The sequence below is a fragment of the Pelodiscus sinensis genome, chromosome 4 (genome assembly GCF_049634645.1).
Source record: "Pelodiscus sinensis isolate JC-2024 chromosome 4, ASM4963464v1, whole genome shotgun sequence".
In the NCBI taxonomy this organism is placed as follows: domain Eukaryota; kingdom Metazoa; phylum Chordata; order Testudines; family Trionychidae; genus Pelodiscus; species Pelodiscus sinensis.
The window spans coordinates 102,064,496-102,090,613 of NC_134714.1; the positions used below are offsets into that span (position 1 = coordinate 102,064,496).

At 44.2% G+C, this 26,118-nt stretch overlaps 1 protein-coding gene across 4 annotated transcripts in view; it reads right to left on the reverse strand.

Moving 5' to 3' along the window:
* TEAD1 (TEA domain transcription factor 1) overlaps positions 1 to 26,118 on the reverse strand; it is a 299,909-nt gene that overhangs the window by 211,180 nt on the left and 62,611 nt on the right. For all 4 annotated transcript variants that reach the window (XM_006117420.4, XM_075927868.1, XM_006117422.4 and 1 more), the window contains exon 3: positions 5,165 to 5,418. In XM_006117420.4, the coding sequence (XP_006117482.2) occupies positions 5,165 to 5,312 (148 nt within the window). In that variant the 5' untranslated portion in view covers positions 5,313 to 5,418. The remainder of the gene's footprint in view (positions 1 to 5,164; positions 5,419 to 26,118) is intronic.

The following is a 26,118-nucleotide window of genomic DNA, read 5'->3' on the forward strand; positions in this document are numbered from 1 at the left end:
AAAGAGAAGCTAGATAATTTCATAGAGTTTAGGTCCATAAAAGGCTATTAGCCAGGGGATAAAATGGTGTCCTTGGCCTCTGTTTGTCAGAGGCTGGAGAGGGATGGCAGGAGACAAATCGCTTGATCATTGTCTTCGGTCCACCCTCTCTGGGGTACCTGGTGCTGGCCACTGTAGATAGACAGGATACTGGGCTAGATGGACCTTTGGTCTGACCCAGTACGGCCGTTCTTATGTTCTTATGTTATGTTCTTATGTTCTTATGTACAAAGCTAGTGAACTAACCAGAAGTGCCCTTCCCAGGGTTGGTGCTGGACTGGGAGACATCCTGTGATGAGGGGACAGCTCCTGGCTTTTGTCAATCACTGGCTGACTAGTCTCCTCGGGTATGTCTACACTACCCCGCTAGTTCGAACTAGGAGGGTAATGTAGGCATACCGCACTTGCAAATGAAGCCCGGGATTTGAATTTCCCGGGCTTCATTTGCATAAACTGGGCGCCGCCATTTTTAAATCCCTGCTCGTTCGAACCCCGTGCCGCGCGGCTACACGCGGCACGAACTAGCTAGTTCGGACTAGGCTTCCTAGTCCGAACTACCATTACTCCTCGTGGAATGAGGAGCTTCATTTCCCGGGCTTCATTTGCAAGTGCGGTATGCCTACATTACCCTCCTAGTTCGAACTAGCGGGGTAGTGTAGACATACCCCTCCTTCTCTTTCTCCTGCCCCTCGGCCCCCATGGTGTCCTCCAGGCTGACAACAGGCGTGTCTTGGACGGACTCCACAAGCACACTGGGAATACTGGTTGCCCCCTTCCCATGACATCCAGCTGGTCTTAGATGTGGCATGTGTGAGCTGCTGCACCAGACCATCCACTCTCCTCCTTCCCCTTATGGTAGGACCGGCACAGCTCCTTGATTTTCACTCTGAACTGCTGGGTATCCCTTGGAATAGTCTCTAGCCCCCATGCAACTTGCAATCCTGCCGTAAATCTTGGCATTCTGCTTGCTGGTTCAGAGCTCAGTGGGGATGGCTTCATCTCCCCACACCTCGATAAGGACCAAGATCTCCTGGACACTCCATGCTGGAGCTCTTTTGTGCCCCTGGGAACTGGAGCCCATGGGAGTAGAAGTCCTCAAAGTTGTCGCACTTTTGGTCAGATTACTCAAAAGTCATCGCCACGTACTGCTCACTCACAGATGGGGTCACCACATGGCCAAACAGGAAAGGTCCTTCTATTGTTACCAGGCCTTTTTTAGCTCGGCAGGAGAGCAATAGCAGTGCCAGAGCAGACAGCTGCAGGAAGCTTCGCGGAGGCCAACAGTGTCAATTTTCCAGCAGCACTGTAGTCACACTACTGTAATTTCAACCATGCAAGGTTGGGAATAGCTTTACTCCTCGTGAAAAGCAGGAGTACTGAAACTGACTTCTGCGGCCCTTCAGGTCAATGTGACAGGCATTGTAGTGTGGATGCATCACTTAGAAAATTGACTGTATGGGGAAAAGTCGATGTAAAAGTCCTAATGTAGACCAGGCCTAATGGACTATGGATTTTATTGAGTTTTAGAACAGAAAGTTACGAATTCATAACTATTTATGGGAGGGGAAATAAATCCTGCAGTGTCACACTTCCTCTTTCTAACAAAAAATCTTTCTAACACTGAAGACCCAACATGACAAATGTAAGCAATGTGGGTATAAAAGTAGCCTGTTTCTTCCTTGCTTATTTCTTCCAAAAGTGAGCAGCAGCTGGTTCTCAGCAATTTTCAGAGTGATGTACTCCATCCTAGATCAGACTTTGTTATTCACTTCCATTTTTCAACCATAGCACTTTCCATCATTGAGGACAAAAGATGTAACTCTGAGTGGCACCATCCTGCAGAAACCATCTTCTCTATTTCTTTGGTCATTATTGGCCAATCTCTTTTAGGTATGTCCTGACCAATATTACTGGCATGAACTCTAATCAACAAGTCTTCATATTTTACCCAATTATTTCCTTAAGTCACAGTTCAGGAGTTTCTAATGCTTTGTTGCATGGTTTCAATGATGGAGTGGTGGGGCCTTAAAGCAGCTAAGATAGAATCAAGATATAACAGAAGACATCACTGTTTCTATGCATTTCGCAGTTCTTTTCTCTGTGTAGCCTCTGGATCTGCAGTAGTGAGAGGCCAAATCTTCTTCCCAACCCAAACCACATCTCCTTCCAACCCAAACCACACAGTCCTAAAATCCTCCTTTGTGGGCTGCAATAGCCAGAGAAGTTCTCTGATACTCTTGATCCATTCCCATGGGCTACTTTCATGGAAGGGCCATAGTAGAGGGAGAATGACCTGGGAACGGCTTTGTCCCACTTCTTCTAAAATAATCACAAATGTGTGGGAGAACAACTGAAGAAAACCAAGTCATATTCGCAAAACACAGAAGCCAGGGATATCCCTCAATGCTTGACATAGAACTCACACAGCACATTTCTTTCTTCACAGAAGACAATTCTCACATACCTCCACTGCAGGTATGGGATTTACAAAAACCAGGAGTACCTGCACACACCCCTACAGTCAAAATAAGAAAGCAAGGAACTCACACCCAATCACATTAATTAGCTCCACTCGTAACAATTGCTCAAGATAATTACAAAAAGATCCGTGAAGCAATTCTGCCTTCTGCTGAAACTAAAATGTCTTATTAAATCTATAGTGGCAACAGATTCCTCCCTTCTTCAAAATATACCTTTTTGGAAAAGCAAAATTACAATTGCACTAACTTGAGCCCATGACAAAGAGATCATTACATTTGTCTTTACAGAAAATCATATTTGTTCTAGTATCTACATTTAAAGGTAATTTCAGACAGAAAATGAAATGGTACTGTCTTGACCTTTTGTCTGGCATGGTTCATGAGTCACTGACACATTACAAAATGCCCCAGCCCTGTGGAATCTTAGAAATATTGTAATGTCTTTCTCGTAAGAGAAATAAACTTGGTATGCCACTAAAAGGCATTAAATTATTTTCATTATGCCACACAGAATCTAAAACACTTCTGCTGTTTTGATTTCAAAATCCTTGGAGAACAATTATGTTCTTATGGCCATAAGACTCTATTATAAAGTCCTCAGGAACCTAGCATGGCTTCAATAAATCCTCAAAACACTACAAAGCAGTTACTCAGCTTGAAGAATGAAAACATGAGTTCATCCACTAAAAAAGTCAGGATGCAAATATCAGAAATATAGTATTCTGCATTTCCTAACATTTCTTCTTCAAAATTATAGCAACATTTTAAATCAACAGATGTACTTGATTTTCATATCAAATTAATGTGAAACACATTTTATTTAGGATTTGTAATTATATTCAAAATAACAGTTTTATATTGTATATAATGACAGATGATGCCGATATTGTTTAATGTATTTATTGTCAACTAACTATGCCTATGTATTGCATAGATGGTTTTCTATAATATAATTAGTAGTCTTTCGGCATTTAGGATTCAGTACAATTGTCTTATCAAACCTACATTCACATATCATACGTACAAATGTATGAATTTTCATTAAAACACAAAAATTCACATTACTGATCCATTTCTTTCCGCAGAAGGGGATCTTACAAGACAAAAAAATACATTTCAGTAGTCATTACAATAAATTATCTATGGATTATGGGACCCTGATTTTAAAAAAGGAGCCAACATTATTTTTGGCATATTTTGGTGTCCACATCTGAGTAGTCTTGAACTATAAATATATAACAAACATATTTGCAAGTATATCTCTAAGTCATTCCACAGAAAGTGCAACCTGTTCATTAAACTGATTTTCATCCTTTTTTAAAGAGTGACAACAAAAAGCCTTTCAATCAAAATAGAAGGAAATAACAGGTGAAGGGGGAATAATGAGGAGAAAAACTGTATTCTTAGATTAAAAAAAAAAATCCAGCAGGAAACCAAAGGCCTAGAAACTTTCTGCCAACAGCAGCTGAGATGCTTCATCACAAGTCTATTTTTCCAGACATTATGTTTCATTTGGCTGCAAGGGTCACATGACAGCTGCAAACTAACGCCTTAAGGTTTGTTTCTGCCTCGCTGTGACACTGACAGGCTGTGAGAGACTCCCAACACCACAGAAAGACATTTTCCCCTTGTTTCCATTACATCATCCAACTAGTACTGGGGGAGGGGGCACAGCTGGTGGCAGCTGCAGTGCCATCTGCTTTCTCCTGACAGTGCCTGCTAGTTTACTCTGTAGGTTCCTACTGATATTAATGGAGAAGGGACTGTGTTAAAGACACAACATGCCATTATGTGACATATTTACAATTATTTAGGAACAAATTACTCCAAGGATCAAGAAAGCTGCATCCATGTGTCAGATAGACTCCTGATCATTTTTAACAGTAACAGTACACAAACACAACCACCAAAACACTCCCTGATTGATAAAAACGTAAAGTGCACAGGAACAAACCACCATCTGCTTTTTATAGCCGGAAGAGCCAAAACTAAAACTCTGCAATCAGCAATATTTGCAAAAGTTTAAACAAAAAAATAAGCAGGAGGCCAAACTAATTCTCCAAAGTCAGAGTTTAGCTAAAGGAAACTGGAAAGACAAAACTAAACAACAGGGAAAATGTGCCAAGATGTCCATATTCTCAGATGGGCTATATTTACAAAACACTGTTAGAACATCATACACTTTATAGTAGTTCATAAAGAGAAAAAGAGATAAAGACCTTGCATCACTCTCTGAGAGGACTGTGAAAGCGACACGAACTTTATCACTTCTGTATTAACGTGCTCTAATTCCTAATGATTGTTCAAGTTGATTTTATTTTACTGTAGTATTTATTGCAAATTGAAGAGTGCTTACCACTATTATTTATGCACAAGGAACCCCATTTAAAACCTTTTAAACACTCTTATTCAGCCACATTGTAGATACAGCTGCAGAATTGCAAATATATCTTTTCTACCAATCGCTGAGATCTGGAGAGATCAGTAACTGAATGCTCTGGAACTTCCTTAACTTCATCTGGGGTCTATCTGATTTACAATTGTGTATCTGGAGATAAGAATCTAGTCTTTTGTCTACATACAGCTTTGGCTGTGTTGCTTCTCATTGGACAATTATTTCAAAGGGTTACATTTTCACTACTTACCATACATTTTGCCTTCATCTGATAAGATGATTTTTCTCCTCCCACATGGAGGATAGATAGCTAGAGCCTCCTGAAAGCTCTGTTCAATGTCAGGGCTCCAGACACCTTCTGCATCATTGTCAATAGGTTTATCTGCCGAGTCACTCATTCTTTCAATGTCTTCGGCAGGGCTTTCGCTGCCGCTCCAGCTGCTGGGCTCAATGATGGTGGCTGGGGTCTCCAAGCCTAAGCCTGGAGTCTTAAAGAAAATAAACCTAAAAAACAAACAAACAAACAAAAAGATATTGAAGATGTGGAACTTAACACAGACATTCTTTGCCTACAACCATTCTTTGCCTAAGGTAACTTGCACAGAACTTGCCAGCAACGGGCCCGGTAGTGATGAGCAATTGTGATTACGGAGTTTGTAAAAAAACAATAAAAAGTAAAATACAAGCACAATTCTATCCTGAACCATTTGTAGAACTGAATATCTTGAAACAAAAGCAAGGAGGCACGCTTCATTTTTTCTGCCCTACTGCATATAGGAATAGGGCATAAGGTTACTTTTTATGAAGTATAACTTGGTAAATACCTAATGCAAAAAAACCTGTTGTATGTAATATATTTAATTTGGATTTACATTGGAAGCCTTAAAATAATGGTGCTTATCCTCAGATGGTACAAATTGCTGTCACTGCACCAATTTCAATGGAAGTGTTTGCCCCAATGAGAATCCAGCACATTAAATCTAAAAATAATAAACATGTTAAATAAAACAAAACAAATTTATTCCAGATTATCAATGGCATCAGGAAAACAGCACCAGAAATGAAATCAGCCCAGTATGGTTAACTGGACATACTAACATGTTTAGATCCTACCAAATGAATAACAAGAGTCTGAACAATACATAAGGTGAAATCTTTAAAAAAATAATAATACCAAGGAAAGGAGAAACTACAGAAGACATTACACATTTCATCTATGTTTTTAAAAGTCTTTGCCATGGGACTACAGCAGAACAAAAATTACAAGCTTCAAGTTGCTGAATCAGTTTAATAAGAAATAATTCAATATAGCAGCACCTGCTAACACCAGCTATAGATCTGTCAGGTTCTTTTATATTTCTGAGAGAAATACAACTCTGCTATAAAGGTTTGCTTCAGGCAAAAAACTGCAATACCAGGCCAAATTCATCTCCAGCGTAACTCTTTGGAAAGCAATTATGCAATACTATGAATGAATTTGGCTCAACATGTCTAGGCATACCACATTTTTATTAAGAAAAAAGATGGATGTTTGGTGACTTTTGTTATATAACTAGGAAGGGAAATCTTAAAAAATGAAAATTTTCAGTTAAATGAAACCAAACCAACCAAACTGCCCAACTTCAAAATCATTTACCTGATTTGTACGTGAAGGACCATAATGTGAAAAGAAAGTAGAGAGAAGGGAAATCGGAAACCTCTACAGCAGTGGCTCCCATCCTTTTTGAGCATATGGGCCCCTTTTCAATCTATTACAATGTTATGGACCCCTCCAAACAATATACAGCCAGTCTCCGACTTAAGAACGAGTTACATACCAAGCACTTGGTCGTAACTCGATGTGTTCGTAAGTTGGACCCCATTCATTTCAATGGGACCGCGCTATTCGTAAGCGTGGATTGCCATTCCTAAGTCGGGGCCGCGCTTAATGGGAGGTTGGTCATAAGTGCGGCTGGTCGTACGTTGATGCGTTTGTAAGTCAGGGACTACCTGTAGCTCTTTTCAAACATTCTATTACTTGATAATCATTGGAAATGTAGAATAGTTCATGTTATCTAAACAAATATAGTAGTGCTGAGAGATAATACAACATGTCCACATTGAAATTAAACAACTTTGAGGTGCCATGTATTTTTATTGAATAAAATTTTATTGGACCCACCGATCCATTTTTGCTAGTGGCCCAACTAAACCCTTCCTGCCGCTCTCATACCTTTTAAATGGTTACAGCAGCGTGCCGTATTCACTTAGCATGATTGTTTCAAAAAAGAGAAAAAATGGTAAAAAGTGACTGACCTGTTTATAAGCCGATGCCAGAGCACAGTCACAGGGACGTGCAGACTGCAGGGCGTTCCCATTGGCTGCTGTTCACTGTCCACAGCCAATGGGAGTGGAGAGGCTCGGTGCCGCAAGCAAACAGACTCAGGGTACATCTAGACTACATGCCTCTGTCGTCAGAGGCATGTAGATTAGGCTACCAGGCATAGGAAAATGAAGCAGCGATTTAAATAATTGCCGCTTCATTTAAATTTACATGGCTGCCGCGCTGAGCCGATCAGCTGTTTGTCGACTCAGCGCGGTAGTCTGGACGCGCGGGTGTCGACATCAAAGGCATTTGTCGACCACCCAGGTAAGCCTCCTGAGATGAGGTTTACCTGGGTGGTCGACAAATGCCTTTGATGTCGACACCCGTGCGTCCAGACTACCGCGCTGAGTCGACAAACAGCTGATCGGCTCAGCCATGTAAATTTAAATGAAGCAGCGATTATTTAAATCGCCGCTTCATTTTCCTATGCCTGGTAGCCTAATCTACATGCCTCTGATGACAGAGGCATGTAGTCTAGATGTACCCTCAGACTCTGCAAGTGAACAAATGTCCCAGCAGAGCACAGCAGAGTCTGCAGCACTTCCCAGGGTCACTTCCCCGCCCAGCCAGCCAAACCACTGACGCGCTGGGACATTTTACCCACGTGGAGCGACTGCAGCTCTCAGTCTCTGCCTTTCACTGTTCTGGGTCAAGGGGAGCAGCAGGAAGCAGTGACCACCATGTCCCTTGGCCTGTACTGCTTCCTCAGTTCCCACCCCTTCTATCCCCACCGCGGGACTGGGGGAGGGGAGAGGGCTGGAGCATAAACAGCAGCACAGCTGGTGGCGGGAGGACGGGTGGTCGCGAAGTATGAGCCCCTAGTGAGAATCATTTGGCAGAAAGTCTCAGTCCCGTGGTGGGCCCAATCCTTACTTTTAAACTTTCAGCGGACCTCCCCACGCCCCGCAGAGTACCATCGCAGATCATCGGGGTCCGCAGACCACAGACTGGGAATCACTGCTCTACAGCACCATCCAAGTTCCTACATATCCCCTTTCAGCAGGCTAATCAGAGATGGAATGCTAAGCAACATTCATCTTTCAGCCTGCAGTGCACCAAAACAGCAGTATAGCCAGAGGATGTAACTGCAGCTTTCCTTGGACAAATTGGAGTCAAAACCACAAGTGGTCAGTCTAGTCCACATAAATGGCTTGATTTTCAAAGGTACCAAGCATCCACAGCTTCCACTGATTCCAATGAGAATAATTATAATGATATTCTTCAAACTAAAGACAAGAGTTTCATTCACTCTGCTCTTGCAAAATGAAATAAAATAAATCACACCAGATCCTTGGTGGCCTCTAGTAACCACGATCTCAGATTCATCTGAAGACGTATCACCTCCAGCAGCACAGAGCTCCCTAATAACACACTCGGGCATTTCTTCAGTAAAGATTCAGAGGACATTCATGTCACTTTCTGGATAACCAATTCCACTTCCTGTAGCATGCAAGCGAGCCATGTAGGTCTCCCATTCTAGTTCTACTGTGCTCTGCTTATGAACTCTGCCAGGGTCATGGCCCAAAATCTTGATCACCCCATATAAAATTATTCTAAAGAAACATAGACAAAAACATTATATAGACTCCAACATAATTAATGTTACTTGATATTCATGTTGGACCTCACATTGTGTCTAATGATGATGTTTCAACTAACTTACTGTTGCTTTCCCTAACCCTTCCAACCTCATTGGGTCATCTTCAAGCAAAACTATAGCTTCTACAAATCAGTGTTTAGCAGTCTCAAAAGCATCAGACAAGCATGTGTTTCTTCTCAAATGTCAGGATAGTGGGGGAGCGGAGCAATATGTTGGAAATAAGCTCTCATACTGAAGGAAGCTTTTAGTGAATTCCATTTTTGTGAATGCTGACACTGCAGATCAAGCCAGCAGACAAGGGGGTGGCGGGAAACAACTTGTATCCCAACCAGTAAATGCCTCCCTCTTATTTCAGAAGAATAATGAACTACTCAGTTAAGTCACTTCCCTCACTGTACCATGTATCAAAAGGCCATTTTATTTCATATTATAGTTTGAATTCTAAGGCCTCAACCATGAAGAAATAATTCAGTGTTAATGCTCTAGAGTTCAAAGTGGCTATGTGAGGAATCACAATTTATTTGCCATTAGACAAGCTATACTATGCTCTTATAAGTTGCTGTAAAGCTAATAAAAATGGATTTTTGCGACAATTCCTGTGAAAAAACATATTCCATGCATGCACTTCTTTGATATGTATACATTTCAAAGCTCAAAGTAGCAACTTTCTATGCAAGAGGATTTAATTAGCTGGAAATAGCAAGCAAAAAAAAAAAGATATATATGTGTATGCTATGCTCATGCATACTCTTCAACCAGGATGAATAGCTCCACAATTGTTTTCCAACCCATTACAACTCATCTGCCTTTAACCCTGTTAATAATACCACCACTTTCATGTGCCTCATTTCCTGCCAAACAAAATATAAAAATGTAAACCCTCGACACTGATACCCAAATCCAGAATATATTCTTTCAACTCTTCCTTCTGCAGCTCTTGGGGTTGTTTTAACATAAAAAATTTCTCCAGTTGCAGTGTCCTATTCCCTGCACTGTTTATTCTGTGTTTCTGCTTGTTTTGTATCCTGCACACAACCTTTTAGCTAGGGTTGCCAGATGGTTTCAACAAATACCGGACATATCTGACATTACATCACAATCTACATTACATATTATTTAGAAAATACCTGACATTTATATTTTCTCGATTTGTTTCCCGAACAGAAGCTCAAATACTAGACTGTCCGGTTCAAAATCGAACACCTGGCAACCTTATTTTTCGCTGCAGGCCACAGTAACCTCTGCCTGACCACATCTTTCCTGACTTTGGACTCCCCTAGGTTTGTCTTCTTTATCCTCTCATCTGTCAGTCAAACCTAACCATATTGATGTCTTCAAGTAGTAACGCTCTTCCTCTGTATGAGTATGTCTGCACTACCACCTTGTTCGAACTAGGGTGATAATGTAGTCAACCGGAGTTGCAAATGAAGCCCGGGATTTGAATTTCCTGGGCTTCATTTGCATCTTGCCGGGCGCCGCCATTTTTAAATGTCCGCTAGTGCGGACTCCGTGCCCCGTGGCTACACGCGACACGAACTAGGTAGTCTGAGGAGTAACGGTAGTTCGGAATAGGAAGCTGAGTCTGAACTACCTAGTTCGTGCCGCATGTAGCCGCGGGGCACGGAGTCCGCACTAGCGGACATTTAAAAATGGCGGCGCCCGGCAAGATGCAAATGAAGCCCGGGAAATTCAAATCCCGGGCTTCATTTGCAACTCCGGTCGCCTACATTACCACCCTAGTTCGAACTAGAGTGGTAGTATAGACATACCCTATGAGAGATGCAGGCTGTATACTTGGTACCCTTGCTCCTCCCTAGAAGGAATGACATTGTATATTAAACAAAATAGAAAATCTCAGAGGGCCACTTTGAATTTTATAAACATTTTAATGGCCATTATCACCCCAGCAAAGTTTCATAAAGACACAAGAAATAGTTTTAGCTAAAGGTAGTGTATATCCATTCATGTTTAGTATGTTGGATCTTTACTTAGAAAAATTCCAAAGAAATGAGGGATAACATATATAATAGCCTCTACCTCAGTGCTCTCCAACCTTTTACACCCAAGATCACTTTTTAAATATCAGAACAAGCCAAGATCTACCGCCCCATCCTTTCCAAGACCCCACCCCTTCCTTGAAGCCCTGCCCTCTCTATTCTCCTCCTCTCCATCACTTGCTATCCTTGGCCCTTATATACTCTACACTGCTGCTTTTTTTCCGATTCTTCTGTAGGAAGCGGTTTTTCCAACATTTGGTTTGTCTAGACTGGACCAAATGTCAGAAAAACCCCTTCTTTTGGAAGCCCCCTTATTACCGAAAGAGCATGTTTGCTCTTCCACTAAAAAAAGCAGAAGAACAAATGCGTCCCCGGATGCAGAAGCGTTTTTCCGGGATATCTCTGGAATCCTGGAAAAACTTTTGCAGTCTAGCCATACCCTCACTGGGTTAAGATAGGATGTGTGGGCTCTGGGGTGGGAATGAGGGATTTGGGTGTGGGAAGGGCTGAGAGGTGCAAGCTCTGGGAGAAAAATTGGATGCAGGAGGAAGTAGAGAAAGGGATGCTGGCTCGGGGAGGAGGCTCCAGGCTGGGGAGAGTTGGGGTACTAAGCAAGCCACAGACTTATGGATGTGAGGGTGCAGGAATTTGGGTTGGAGTGTGTGAGGGGTATGTGAGGGGCTCAGGGCAGAGGGTTCCAGTGTATGATAAGTTCAGATCTAGGGTCGGGGGGGGGGGGGGGTTTGCAGGACTGTTATGATGCTGCAGCCAGATGAGGGCTTGGCCAGGCTTCATTTTTAAATAAAATACTATGTCAAACACAAAAAGTTTCTGCATTGTCTTTATTTATGAGAAGGGCAGGGAACCTGTTTTAAGTCAGGGGTCACTGACCCACAGAAAAGTCAGTTGGGGGCCACACAAGTGAGATGCCAGTGGGGACAGGGGACAGGAAGCTGGGGTGGGGGCAGGGTGCCAGTGGAGGCAGGGTGCCAGTGGGGGAGAGGGGACAAGATTCTGCAGCAGGGGAGGGGACAGGGTGTCCCCCGCACCCACCTGCTCCCGGGACTTCTCTCCCCTCTTCCCTCCCTCTCCCCCCCCCCCCCCCCCCCGCAGAGCAGGGAAGCCCTGGTGTGCACCTCCTCTAGGGATGACTTCCCCCTCCCACAGAGCAGGGAAGCCCCAGCACACACTTCTTCTGGGGACTTTCCCACCCCGCACAAGTTCCTGGTACGCCACAGACCTGGGGGAGGGGAGCAGCCAGCGCACTTCCAGAAGTGGCGCGCAGCTGCAGGACTTCCGGGCATCCCACCGGAAGCCGGCACTACCTCCATTGTCGCTGGAGGTAGGTAGTGGGGCTTCTTGGGGGTGGGGGGAAATGAGGAGCCCCAAGCGCCTCGCGATTGACTGGTTGAGCCCTCGCGATCGACCAGTCAATCGTGATCGACGAGTTGGTGACCACGGCTCTACCTAGTCAAAAACAATCAAAACATCTCTGTGGAAAAAAGGATTTGTTCAGATGAGTACAGCATGTCAGGCACAGTTTCTCCATTTTTATGTCCCTGCATTTATCACTGAGCAGTGAAAACACAGGCTTGGTCTTGCAAATTGCCATTCACAGGTAGAAAACTAAAGTCAATAAATAAAGCTCTAGCTGTGCGGAATGATTTGCAAGATTGGGACCACTATGCGCAAAAGATATTTCAGCATTTGCACGGTAGAGTGGCACAAAGGGACATCTGAAACACAGTGTTTGTCAGAGCTGGATAATAGTTTACACAAGCTTGGCAAAATTCAATTGTGAGTTTTTTCATTCAGTCCAAAAAATTTGAATTTAATATATGGAGATATATACCTATCTCATAGAACTGGAAGGGAACTTAACAGGTCATTGAATCCAGTCCCCTGCCTTCACAGTAGGACCAAATACCATCCCTGACAGATCTGCCCCAGATCCCTAAATGGCCCCCTCAAGGATTGAACTCACAACCCTGGGTTTAGCAGGCCAATGCAATGGGCAGGGAAATTGCAAACCATATGCATGGGCCTTTTTTAATACTCTGTTTTGCTTTAAAATGGAAAAAATAATGCCCATAGAAGATTTTGTGCATCCATAATAAAAGAGGACTTTCTCAATCTCTGAAGTGTTCACATGACATTGCCTCTCCCCGACTTACGAATCGGTTACGGACCAAGCAATTGGTCGTAACTCGGATTGTTCGTAAGTTGGACCCCATAGAGTTACACGCGACCGCGCTGTTTGTAAGCGCGTATCGCATTTGTAACTCGGGGTCTGCCATTTATGACAGCTTCGGTTGCAACTCGGGGACCGGCTGTATTTCAAAATAGCAGCAGTGGAGCATCCACACTACAGCTATTCTAAGATAGCTATTTCGAAATAGGTGTTTATTCCTCGTGGAATGTGGTTAAGAGAAGTCGGAATAAGCCATCCGTTATTTTGAATTTATTTTGAAATAACGGAAATGTTGTGTAGACATTCGCGTTGTTATTTCGAAAAAACATCAATTAGCTGTGCTGTGTAGATGCACCCTGATTACACATAATTTATCTTTATGAGGAAATGTTATAATGATGAATCAACAATAAAAGATGTAAATCATTTATAGAGCATTCAAGTGTGAAATCATTACATCAAAATGACGGTACGGCATTTCTGTTACAGGGTCTACTTGTCAGCAATAATTCCTTCCAAGAGGAAAGAATGCCAGGAGAGAGTAGAAACCTACCTCCAAAACAAAATATTCATTTAAAACCCAACCAGACAAATTTAGCAGTTCACATAATGTTTGCCATTAAAATGAAATACAAAAGTATTTCCTTGAATGCTCAAAAGCTATAGAGACAACAGATGAATTCATCTTAAGCTCTAGAGTGTACACCTCTTTGGTTTACTGTCAGGGTGCTCATAGGGTTTATTTGTACTAAAAACCTACATCATGCTACCAACTCATAACAGGATGTGAAGCATGAATTAGCACTCAGTGTTTAAAAAAAGATTTTGCTTATTGAATATCATGATAGTAGACCCAGGTTAGCAGCTGATGTGATATTCAACACAACAGTCCCTGTCCACACATGGGGTGAAATTCTGGCTCCACTCATGTCAATGACACATTTTGCCATTGATGTCAAAGGAGACAGGCTTTTATACTGAATGTTAAATTATGTAAATAAACACAAGTGCAAACACTGTATCATTTTCTAGTGTAAGCGAATGAATGGTGAGTATTTTCTTCCGGAATGCCCTGGTCCCCACCTCCAAGACACCCTGAAACTCCAGGGAAAGCTGGGAGTGCAAGGAATATAGTCAGGCCCACTATGTTTAATTTCAACATCTGTCTTTGGTAATTTAAAACAAATAAATCAGCAGATGCAGGAAGCCGAAGGACAAAATGTTTCTTTATGAGTCACTTGCAAGGGTTTTTTACCTTCCACACTTCCAGGCTGCAGAGTGAAGGTTAAGATTTGGAACTGCTATAATGTATTGTGGCTTGAATATTTCATACCCCTCTCAAACAAAAACAAAAACTGAAAGCTAAGCCCAGCAGCCGCTAACTCTTTCTTGCTGATGTGATCTTCAGCAGCAGTATAAACAATGGCCACAGGACACAGGCTCAGAGCCATATATCTCAAGTGTTCTGTTGGGTGTTATCTGCAGAGATGCATGACTGCCTGTTGCAAATGCTGTCCCTTCATCCACACCACTGTGCCGGGCCCACCTAGTGTGGCAAATCCATCTGCCATTCGGTAAGAGTTCATTCATTCTCTTATTTCTTTGGGGATGAAATAAAAATGAGATTTAAAAAAAATCTCCTTGCTTCTTTCTAGGAAGCACTAGCACTAATAGAAGAGCAGCAAAATACAACACCCTTTTAAAGACTAATGACTGCAAAAAGGCTATCACATAGATCACATAACTGAGACTAAATCCAGCCTTTGACTGTCTGCAGTGTTCTCTGACCTCTGGCTCTGTTCTGGCTCCTGCACCCCTATGCACCCAATCCCCGAACGTTTTCCAGTGCCACTGGAAATTCACACATACCCAGCAATCCAAGTAAGGGCTGGTATTAGTGCAGTTTAGCCAATTTATTTGATTTTTCAAGTCCTTGATGATAATTACGCTGCAAGAGAAACCATTCCTCCTGCAACTCCAGGAGGTAACCTAAGAATAAGGCTCAATTTAGCTGTTGCCCTCTGCAGCGGAAGCAGACCGTGCACATATGCCATCTATTGAAAGCTCTAGATTGTGAACAGTGATGGCAACACCTATTACAAATGCAATGCCATGACATGTCAGCCCCAGCTGTGTTCCTGTTTTTTAAAAAAGGAAACAGTGCTACACAGTGAAGCTATGATTATTTTTATTAATATTTCTATCTTTTAAATAATCCCCAATCTAGAAGAACATACATTTTGAAAAAAAAAAAAACCTACTTCCAGCCCTTCATCTGCTTGTTTCCAGTGTCTAATTGGCCCTCCATTCTGTGACCAACCTTTTTCTTTTTCCCAGTAACTTGAAAAGCATTTTCAGCAATAGCTGTAAAACATGTGTACCTATTGTGAGTAATGGTATGCGTGTGTTGGGAGCAGGGGGGATTAATATCCCACCTGCTTGAGCAACCTTATACAATGTCACTCATGGAAGGCATAATGTGAAGGGTAGTCCAATGTCTCACCAGTTCATATGCCACATGGAACCCTAGTCTATATAATACATTTTATATGTTAAATTTAAATATCCTGTTAAAAAAGTTACAAAAGAGGCACAAAGAAGTAAAATGTTTAGGCAATTTACTCCAGTGTCTTTATTTTTTAAATAGGACATTGATACAGGATTAATTCTTTTCTGATGTTTTTCCATGACTAGTTACCTAGTTTTATAAAACACTCAAGTGTGAGTTTTGATACCAACTCCTACCTCACTGAGTGGGCCAAAATTCACCACTGAAATCTGGAGAGAGAGTCATGCATACTTTTATTCATGGTGTGGATTTGATCCCTGCTTTCTAAATAATGCCACCAATAATAAAATTTTAGAAAGGTAAACTGTAGATGAAAACCATAATTGGACACATCATTGCAAAATCTTAAAAAAAAATACAGCTGGGGAAAGAAGAAACATGCTGAAGAAATGGAAACAAAAATCCATGAGAATAAAATAAAAAGCTACAGGATCACACCAATCTGCTCTAACTCACCATGCACCTAAGGATCTCTGAACAGGCTACTCTTCCTCAACATTGCCTAAAGATAAAATATACGTGAGCAGGCTAATTATTTCTACCAAAAGCAATGTAACCAAATAAAACTTTATAATGGACATGCTGTCCATCACCTGTCCTATTGAACAAGTTGCAGGAAGCTAGTATTTCTCAGCCCCCATCATTCTTCCTTCCTTCTTGTTTTTCCAAACCTGAGATTTAACAGGTTCAACCAGTGTAAGGAGTTCAAGGTAGTTTTTGTGTAGAACAACAACTAGACTGGCAGTTGGGACACCAATGAAGGGTGTGGGTTGTATCGCTGATGGGGAGATTCCAGCAACTGTCAGGGGCAGGGGCATTCTGGGTTGTCAGCTGAGAAGGAGGTCAGTTCATGCTTGGGAGGGAGGATTCAGTCTGGCAACCAGATGCTTACAGAAGTAGGCATTCCATCATTAACAGTTGAGTTTAATCTTCCTTCTTCTTCTTGCCCACAACTTGAGGTCTAGGCAGAGTTGTATATCTGGGAGATGTGGGACTCCCTTGCTCACATGGGGTATGTCTACACTACCCCGCTAGTTCGAACTAGCGGGGTAATGTAGGCATACCGCACTTGCAAATGAAGCCTGGGATTTGAATTTCCCGGGCTTCATTTGCATAAGCGGGGAGCCGCCATTTTTAAAACCCCGCTGGTTCGAACCCCATGCAGCGCGGCTACACGGGGCACGAACTAGGTAGTTCGAACTAGGCTTCCTAGTTCGAACTACCGTTACTCCTCATTTCACGAGGAGTAACGGTAGTTCGAACTAGGAAACCTAGTTCGAACTACCTAGTTCGTGCCCCCTGTAGCCGTGCTGCACGGGGTTCGAACCAGCGGGGTTTTAAAAATGGCGGCTCCCCGCTTATGTAAATGAAGCCCGGGAAATTCAAATCCCGGGCTTCATTTGCAAGTGCGGTATGCCTACATTACCCTCCTAGTTCGAACTAGCGGGGTAGTGTAGACATACCCATGGAGAGTCTTGTGATAGGAGAGGCAGTGTTTGAAACCTGGCTTGTCCTGCCAGGAGGACAAAGCTCCCCAAGGAGAAAGGGAGTAGGGGGGAAAAAACCCTACTACCAACACTTACTTGTGTCTACACCACAAAGAAAAGTCAGAAAAAATACACAAATTGCGGTTCGCAAATTGTGTATCTTTTTCCGCTTTTCTTTCTTAAGAGGCTTTTCTGACATTTGGCCTGTCTACAGGGCCAAATGTCAGAAAAAAATGCTCTTTTGGAACATCCTTTCTTCCTTGTAGAATACGGTTTACAGGGACTCCGAAAAAACGTGTCTTCTTTTCTGAAATTTTTTTTTGGAAAAGGAGACACATTCCTTGGACACAGCAGAATTTTTCTGGGATACCTCTGGTATCCCAGGAAAGCTCTGTAGTCTACACATACCCTTACTAAGTAAAACTGCTACTAACAAATCTTAACAAGCAACTATAAGAAAATCATGAAATAAGAAAGGTTCCCTCCAGGAAGACACACAAGAGGTTGATGTTGAGTAGAGGAGGTAGAGAAAGAACTGAGAGCAGTTTGCCTATCCACCCCTATATAACCTCAGTATTCAGTATGAGGCAGCACAGGGTACATGCATGGGCAGAACAGACCCTAAACACAAATTTCCAATCAAGGGCTTGAGAGGTACATGAGCATCTGAAGTGGATCACCCACTCAAACAAGAAATGTCTGTTGTTCATCAGGACTTGGATCTCATGCATGGAAGTGGAAAACACAGTCTTGCTGAGATATATCAAAACTATCCCATACGGAGACAAGCTTTAATTGCTAAACATTTTAAATAAAAGCTACAATGACCAACTGTGGCATTTACAAACCAGTGTAATAGTTACATAGTTAGTCAGCACTTGTCCTGCTATTATTGCTTGTTGGTGAAGCAACTGCTGTTTCAAGTTCTGACTTACATATCTCGCCTATTTTGTCTCCCTGTTGCCTCTGTAGTTTTGCCCTGTTTCTGAGGTGTCAATTTACCATAAAAATAACTCTGCTGACATCCACCAGGACCTTGAATTCACTGGACCCTGAGTTAAAGAGCAAGACAGCACACAATAGGGAAGACACAGATTTCAATGAGAAGAGCATGAAAATCTGTGAGAATTAAAAAAAAAAACACTAAAAAAAGTTCTGAATTCTTCTTGGCACATCTAAGACACTAATACCCAGATTGCGATCATTTCCGTAGGTAGGTGAAACCACATAAACATCTAAATGAAGCCCTTGTGTGGGTCACCACTCTGTGTATCTGCTGCACCTGGAGGCTAGCTCCTAGAAAGGGAGAGTTAGGCTTCTCCTTACCTGAGAGATGAGATCCCAGGGTTAACTATGCTGGGAATTCTCAGTTCTGCCTGGAACTAGCCTGGAACTCTGGCTGGGCTCCCCCTAGATATTGCAGGGGCAAGGTTATCTGAAGGAATAAAAGCGCCGGGAGGCAATTAAGCTTTGTGGCCCCTTGCTGTCCTCTGCTTGGCCTTCCAGCTTTATTGTGTACTGATTGGCTGTCCTCCTTCTCTAGCCTTGCAGATAAAGGGGTGAGCTGGATGAGTTTGCTCTGGAGCACAATAAGCCTTTGATATAGTTAGCTTGGGGACTATCTTATATTTGGGCCATCTTTACTTTGCTCTTCTTTTTCCAGTGCAAGGGATTCTGCCGCATATTCCTCTGCTGGTATGCTTCTCAGTCCTTGGTCCCGTTCTGCTCTCTGACCCCATCAAGGCAGGCCTGCGTGCTTTCTATCTGGAGCTGAGACTTTTCTAAAGGCCAACGACATCATTTCGGGCATGTGGGGGGGCAGCAGCTGTGCGCTCTGGGATGTGGCTAGCTTTTCATCCCGTTCCCAGTATGCTAAGGGAATGAGGGGAAAGTGCTTGCATTCCATGAATTCCTCTCCCACCTGGCTGTGCATTCCTCTCACACCTCTGACATCTGAAGGGAGCTCACCAGTCAGCTGTGAAAGGCATTCACGGAATGCAAGCACTTTCCCCTCACTCCCTTAGCGGCAAGGGAACAGGATGAAAAGCTAGCCCCATCCTGGAGCTGACCCCCACACATGCCCAAAATGGTGCCCTTGCTAAAGGCCCTGGCTTCTTTCATAAGAATAGGCTCAGCTCTTCCTGCTACTCTCGCTCCCTGGGTAGTTTATATAATACTATACCAATGAAGCTCTTGGACAAAGAAACCAATAAAGAATTGCACACATTGGTCAGGGCTAGTGCTGGCTTAATTTGTAGGGTGGACAGGGAGCTTTTAATTATAGCTTCTTTTAATAAAACTCTAAAGAACTGAGATGTAAAAGTGTGTAGGTTTGGAGAAATGAAAGATAATGTTTACAGAGTGCACTCTAAAAGGAAATAATTTTTGGCAAGCTTAGTAGAAGAAGAGAAATAGTCTCTGATTAGCTGCATTTCTGAATTATCTTAAATTGCACTATTTATTGTTGAAAATTACCTCTGTTTCTCACAATGTCCTCATTTACACAAAGGTTCCATTAATGAAATGGAAGTTTTTATCATTAGGGAAACTGAACTCTTTCTGTATGGCTTTTCTAACATGTTTTAAATTATAGACTATGGGTGGTTTCATGTTGATAACTGACATTTTTAACTTCACAATTTAATTCACTACCACAAAACACCATTAACCACCCCACCCCCCACTTTGCAATTCAAGGTTTCAGTCCTTCAAAGTAAAGGGATTCCACTGAGGCCAATGGATTTCTGGGCATATATGATCAGACAGAAAAATGGCAATACTCAGGAACACTTAACTAACTTATCAGTGTACTCTAATGTGTTTAGAGGACTGGGAATAGTGCCTCCTGGATTCTATTTCCCACTCTGCCTTTGACCTGATTTGTGATCTCTGGCAAAATATTTAACTTCTCTATGCCTCCATTTATGTATGTGTGCAAAATCAACAATATCATCTTTCTGAGTTGCTGGGAGGCTCAGGACACAATCTTGTGTCTTTGAAGCTAATAGTTTTGCCACGAATTTCAAGGGAAGAAGGAACCCTTAGGCTACGTCTACACAGCAGGCTTTTTGCGCAAGAACGAACGTCCTTGCACAAAAAATTGCAGAGCATCTACACTGCACGTGCGTTCTTGCGCACGTAAATTTACAGTAAAGCATGGGAACAGAGGGCTTCTTGCGCAAGTTATTCCTCTCTCCACAAGGAATAAGCTCTCTTGCACAAGAATTCTTGTGCAAGAAGTCAGTGTGGATGGGCAATAGGGGTTTCTTGTGCAAGAGAGCATCCATACTGCCATGGATGCTCTTGCGCAAAAGCACCTTTCTTGCACAAAACTACATGGCAGTGTAGCTGCGCTATTGCACAAGACCTTTCTCACAAGAACTCTTGAGCAAAACAGTTCTAGCACAAGAAGCCTACAGTGTAGACATAGCCTGAACGTGTTGAAACCACTGGATGAAAAGTACTGTAGAAGTGTGCACTATTTATTTTTATTATTATTAATTAGCAGGACTCGACAATCTACGTAATCTACTTGCCTGAGGCAAGTAGATTACATCCCAGAAGAGCCGGGTTCAGGTCATCTGCACATGCGCAGAACAATCTGCGCATGTGCAGAATGCCAGAAAGCGCGGCTAGAGAGCGGGGCACGCCGCAGCTCGGCGAGCCCTGTGAATAAGTGTTAAAAATAGGAAGTGAATGCTCTCCAAGGACAAAGTATTAGAAGAGGAAGAAGTTTGATTAATCAAATTAGCATTTCTTTCTGCAGCTGACCATTTTTTAATTTCATATGACTAAATGAAAAATATTCATTCATAGTGAATACTAAACTAGAAGCAAACTTGACTTCTGGTAGACAAGTATTATGATCTAGAGCCAAAAAGGACATTTTCTTTTGCACATTTTTTTTATTTTTAGGATAGTCTATCAGTCAAAAAGCACAATTGCCAAGGATGGGTGGGATGGCAGATCTCAGCCCAAATTTTAGATCAATAGGCTGTTTTTATGTAGATGTAATGAATAAATAAAGTTACAGTCTGAGCTCAAAAGTGATAGATTTCCAGAATGTCTATAAGGGTACGTCTACACTACAGCGCTAGTTCGAACTAACTTAGTTCGAATTAGTTAATTCGAACTAAGCTAGTTCGAACTAACGCATCTAGAACTAAAAACTAGTTCGAACTAGCGTTTTGCTAGTTCGAACTAGTAAGTCCACATTGAGTGGACTCTGAACAGGGCTTAAGGATGGCCGGAAGCAGTGCCGGCAGGGCATAAAAGGAGGACTTAGAGCATGGAGATACTGTCTCAGGCTAGCCGAGGGCTGCGCTTAAAGGGTCCCGACCCCCACCCCGGACACACAGTTCTAAGGGGTGCCCCGCTTGCAAAGAAGTTCTGGCTTGGAGTGCCCTGAGTGCCCACACTGGGCACATCACACCACTCGGCCATCAGCCCGGCTGCACTTGCCGCAGGCTGCCATCTGGGGAGAGGGAGTAATTGGGGGGCTGCAGGAGAGCTTCCACCCCCAGAAGCCCGCAGAGCCAGCCCAGTCCTCCCCATCGGGGGCTCGTACCCCATTCCTCCCTCACCTCCTTCCACTTGCCCTTCCCTAGCCCCCCTTCTTCTTGATGTACAAAATAAAGATAACGTTTCTTCCAACATTGACTCTGTCTTTATTGAAAAAAACTGGGGGAGACTGGGAAAAGGAGGTGGGAGAGGGGAAGAGAAAGGCTGGGAGAGGGGAGGGCAACTAACATGATCAGGGGTTGGGAACAGGTCCCAGATGAAGAGAGGCTACAGAGACTGGGACTGTTCAGCTTAGAAAAGAGGAGACGGAGGGGGGACAGGATAGAAGTCTGTAAAAGCAGGGGTTGGGTGGAGAGGGTGCATTCAGAAAAGTTCTTCCTGAGATCCCATAAAGAAGGACTAGAGGACACCAAAGGAAAGGAATGGGTAGCAGGCTTGAAACTAGTAAGAGAAAGTTGTTCTTCACAAAGCAAAGAGTCAACCTGTGGAACTCCTTGCTGCAGGAGGCTGTGAAGGCTACAACTAGAACAGAGTTTAAAGGGAAGTGAGATCAAGTCATGGAGGTTGGGTCCATGGAGTCCTATTAGCCAGAGGGTAGGAGTGGTGTCCCTGCCCAAAGTTTGTGGAAGGCTGGAGAGGGATGGCACGAGACAAATGGCTTGGTCATTGTCTTCGGTCCATCCCCTCCAGGGTCCCTAGGGTTGGCCGCTGTGGGCAGACAGGCTACTGGGCTAGATGGACCTTTGGTCTGACCCAGGACGGCCATTGTAAGCTCAGGGCTCAGTGTCGGGGGTCTCAGTGGACCCCCTTGATTTTCATGCACACCTGGTCCTGGGTGGCCAGGCTGGCAGCTCTCCTGCCCTAGACGGCCACTTTCCTGTGCCTAGTGCGGAGATCGTGGACAAGGTCCACGATGTCCGCACTAGCCCAGGAAGGTGCCCGCCTCTTGCGGTCCAGGGCAAGCTCCCGGGAGCCGCCAGCCTGGTCCCGGCAAGAGGGGGTGGGCTGGGGGGCATCGGGTGGGTGGCTCTGTGCCGTGCCAGGTGCAGGGTCTGCTAGCTGGGTGCTGGCAGGCTTGCACCTGGCACGGGCACCGTAGCCAGCCCGTGCCCCTTTAAGGGGTCCGGGGCCGGGAGGGGGGCATAGAGTTTCCCTGGTGTTGGCCAGAGTGGCCACCAGGGAAACCTGGGGAGGGCTAGCCTCCCACTAGTTCGAACTAAAGGGCTACACAGCCCTTAGTTCGAACTAGCTAGTTCGAACTAGGCGTTAGTCCTCGTAAAATGAGGTTTACCTAGTTCGAACTAAGCGCTCCGCTAGTTCGATTCAAATTCGAACTAGCGGAGCGCTAGTGTAGCGCATAGGAAAGTTAGTTCGAACTAACGTCCGTTAGTTCGAACTAACTTTCTAGTGTAGACATACCCTAAGATATACACATGTTCACATGTTGAACTAAAGTTCAACATTTAAACAGAAAAAATAATCATTTGATAAATTCTCAGTACAAATTACATATTCACTTCAGCCATTTTATACCAATAAACTAATCTGCCTTGCATTTTTTGTCCCATTTATTAGTATAGGCATATATAACCCTGCCCTCTTCATCACATATGTTATTTACAACCCAGTTGCTGTAATAAGTGCTTTAATTTAAAAGAAGTTGAATGACCTACCCCAAAATCTTCTGCCAAACAACTAACTGGACACTACTATAAGTGACACCAGAAAACCTTAATAATACAAATTAGGGAGCAGAGTTCCTTGTTCGTTACACTTGCCCACCCCCCTCTGGGGGATAGGTGTCTGGCCTGGAGCAGGGAGGGTGCAGAAGCAGCGCGGGGGTAGGGTGTCTGGCTGGGGGTAGGGAGGGTGCAGGAGCAGGTTGGAGGTAGATGTCTGGAGAGGGGAGAGGATACAAGAGCAGGGGAGGATGCAGGAGCAGCCTGGGGGTACAGAGTCTCAGTGGAAGGGGGTGAGTGAGTATGCTGGGGGTGCAGGATCTCAGCAGGGTGGTGAATGAGTGGGCTGGAGGTGTGGGGTCTCGGCTAAGGGTGTGTGTGATGGGGCTGGGGGGGTGCAGGGTTGGGGAAGGATACATGGATCATAGGTCCCACTCCCACCCCCCTGGAGCACAAAGGCGGAAGCAGCTCCAGCCTCCCCGGGAGCAGGGGGCGGGAGGCCGATCAGCTCGGCCCCCCGCTCCGCAGAGAGGGGAGGACGGGCGGCTCCCAGCCCTCCGCCCCTCCCCCCCCCCCGGTCACTCTGAGTGACGTACCTGAAAAATTTCAAACAACAAATGTTCCTGAGCACCTTAAAGACTAACTTAAAAGGAAGATGGTATCATGGGCGTTCACAGGCACCCACAAAAGCTCATGATACCATCTACATTTTTTGTTAGTCTCCAAGGTGCTGCAGGACCATTTGTTACAGACTAACATGGCTCCCCCTCTGAGACTCTTGAGTGATATAGTTATACCAGTGTCCTCTGGTAGTATAGACCAAGCCTAGTTCCCAGTTTTTGAAGGACCAAGAAAGCTATTTCTTGTGTGCTGCAAATGGCTGCCTCCTTCTATATAGCTCTTAACATGAATTTCTTAGCAACACTCATCCAAGTCAGACTCTGGCAGACCAGCAAGGCGACCACATTGCAGAGACAGGGACTCGCAACTAACAACATCTAGCTACTGGCCATGGAGAGATACATGGCAATTCTGCTTTTAGAATGCCTCCTTTTTAGAATATTGTTACCCATTCTGTTACAGGTCATGATCATCATTGTTGGAGCCCCAACTGAGATCAGCCCCCTCCCCCTTACCTGAGGAGTCCCTGCACTGAAGGGTTTACAATCGTGTTATGTAAGACAAACAATGGGAGAGAGAAAGGAATAGGTGTTAGCTCTTCTAGCATGGGTGAGCATTTCCAAACAAACAGAAAAAACTGAAGTGCAAACTGTGTACCACAGGGACAGGTTGCAAGAGTATCCTGGACAATATTATTCCAGTAGAGGTGACTGGGCCCCTGCAGGAGGTGGCTCTGTGTCCACCTCCCATTCTGACCTACCAGAACTCATCGTTGGGCTACTGCCCTTGAGCCCAACATGCCACCTGAGCCAGCTGCATGACTTCAGCCAATCTGCCTCTGAACAGTGTCCAGAGAAACGCTGCACATATTCGTACTTCATATCATCCACTTCCTCGCCTTCATGTCCTGCCCCAACTCCACGAGATGGGACCTGCTGCCATGTGAGGAAGGCAAGGACCCCAATGGACCAGTTTGTACTATGCCCTGATTCCAGAGTCTGCCAGGGATATTAGTTGGCAGCTCCTCCCTAGACATATGTGTGCCTGGGGTAGTCCACAATCTCCCTGGAGAGCTGTTCCTTTTGCAATGAGAGGGTGACCCTGATGCACATCTGTTTGCTGCCCTTCTTAACTCCACCAGATTTCTATGTTATGAACTAATATGGGGGCCTAGCCCCTGCTCTATGCTAATCACTAGGGGTATGTCTACACTACAGCGCTAATTCGAACTAACTTAGTTCGAATTAATTAATTTGAACTAAGCTAATTCGAACTAACGCATCCAGACTAAAAAACTAGTTCGAATTAGCGTTTTGCTAATTCGAACTAGCATGTCCACATTAAGTGGACCCTGAACTGAGGTTAAGGATGGCCGGAAGCAGTGCTGGCAGGGCATCAGATGAAGACTTAGAGCGTGGAGCTGCTGCCTCAGGCTAGCCGAGGGCTGTGCTTAAAGGGACCCGACCCCCACCCCGGACAGACAGTTCTCAGGGGTGCCCCGCTTGCAAAGCAGTCCTGGCTTGGAGTGCCCTGAGTGCCCACACTGGGCACATCACAGCACTCGGCCATCAGCCCGGCTGCACTTGCCGCAGGCTGCCATCTGGGGAGAGGGGGCAATTGGGGGGCTGCAGGAGAGCTTCCACCCCCAGAAGCCCGCAGAGCCAGCCCAGTCCTCCCCATCAGGGGCTCATACCCCATTCCTCCCTCACCTCCTTCCACTTACCCTTCCCTACCCCCCTTTCCTGATGTACAAAATAAAGAAAACGTGTGGTCAAAAATAGAATCTCTCTTTATTGAACAAAACTCGGGGACACTGGGAAAAGGAGGTGGGAGAGGGGAAGAGAGAGGGTGGGAGAGGGGAGGGCAACTAAAATGATCAGAGGTTTGGAACAAGTCCCATATGAAGAGAGGCTAAAGAGACTGGGACTTTTCAGCTTAGAAAAGAGGAGACTGAGGGGGGATAGGATAGAGGTCTATAAAAGCATCAGTGGGGTGGAGAGGGTGCATCAAGAAAAGTTCTTCATTAGTTCCCATAATAGAAGGACTAGAGGACACCAAAGGAAAGGAATGAGTAGCAGGCTTCAAACTAGTAACAGAGGCTATGTCTAGACTGCAGGCTTCTTTCGAAAGAGGCTCTTTCGAAAGCATCTTTCGAAAGAGCCTCTTTCAAAAGA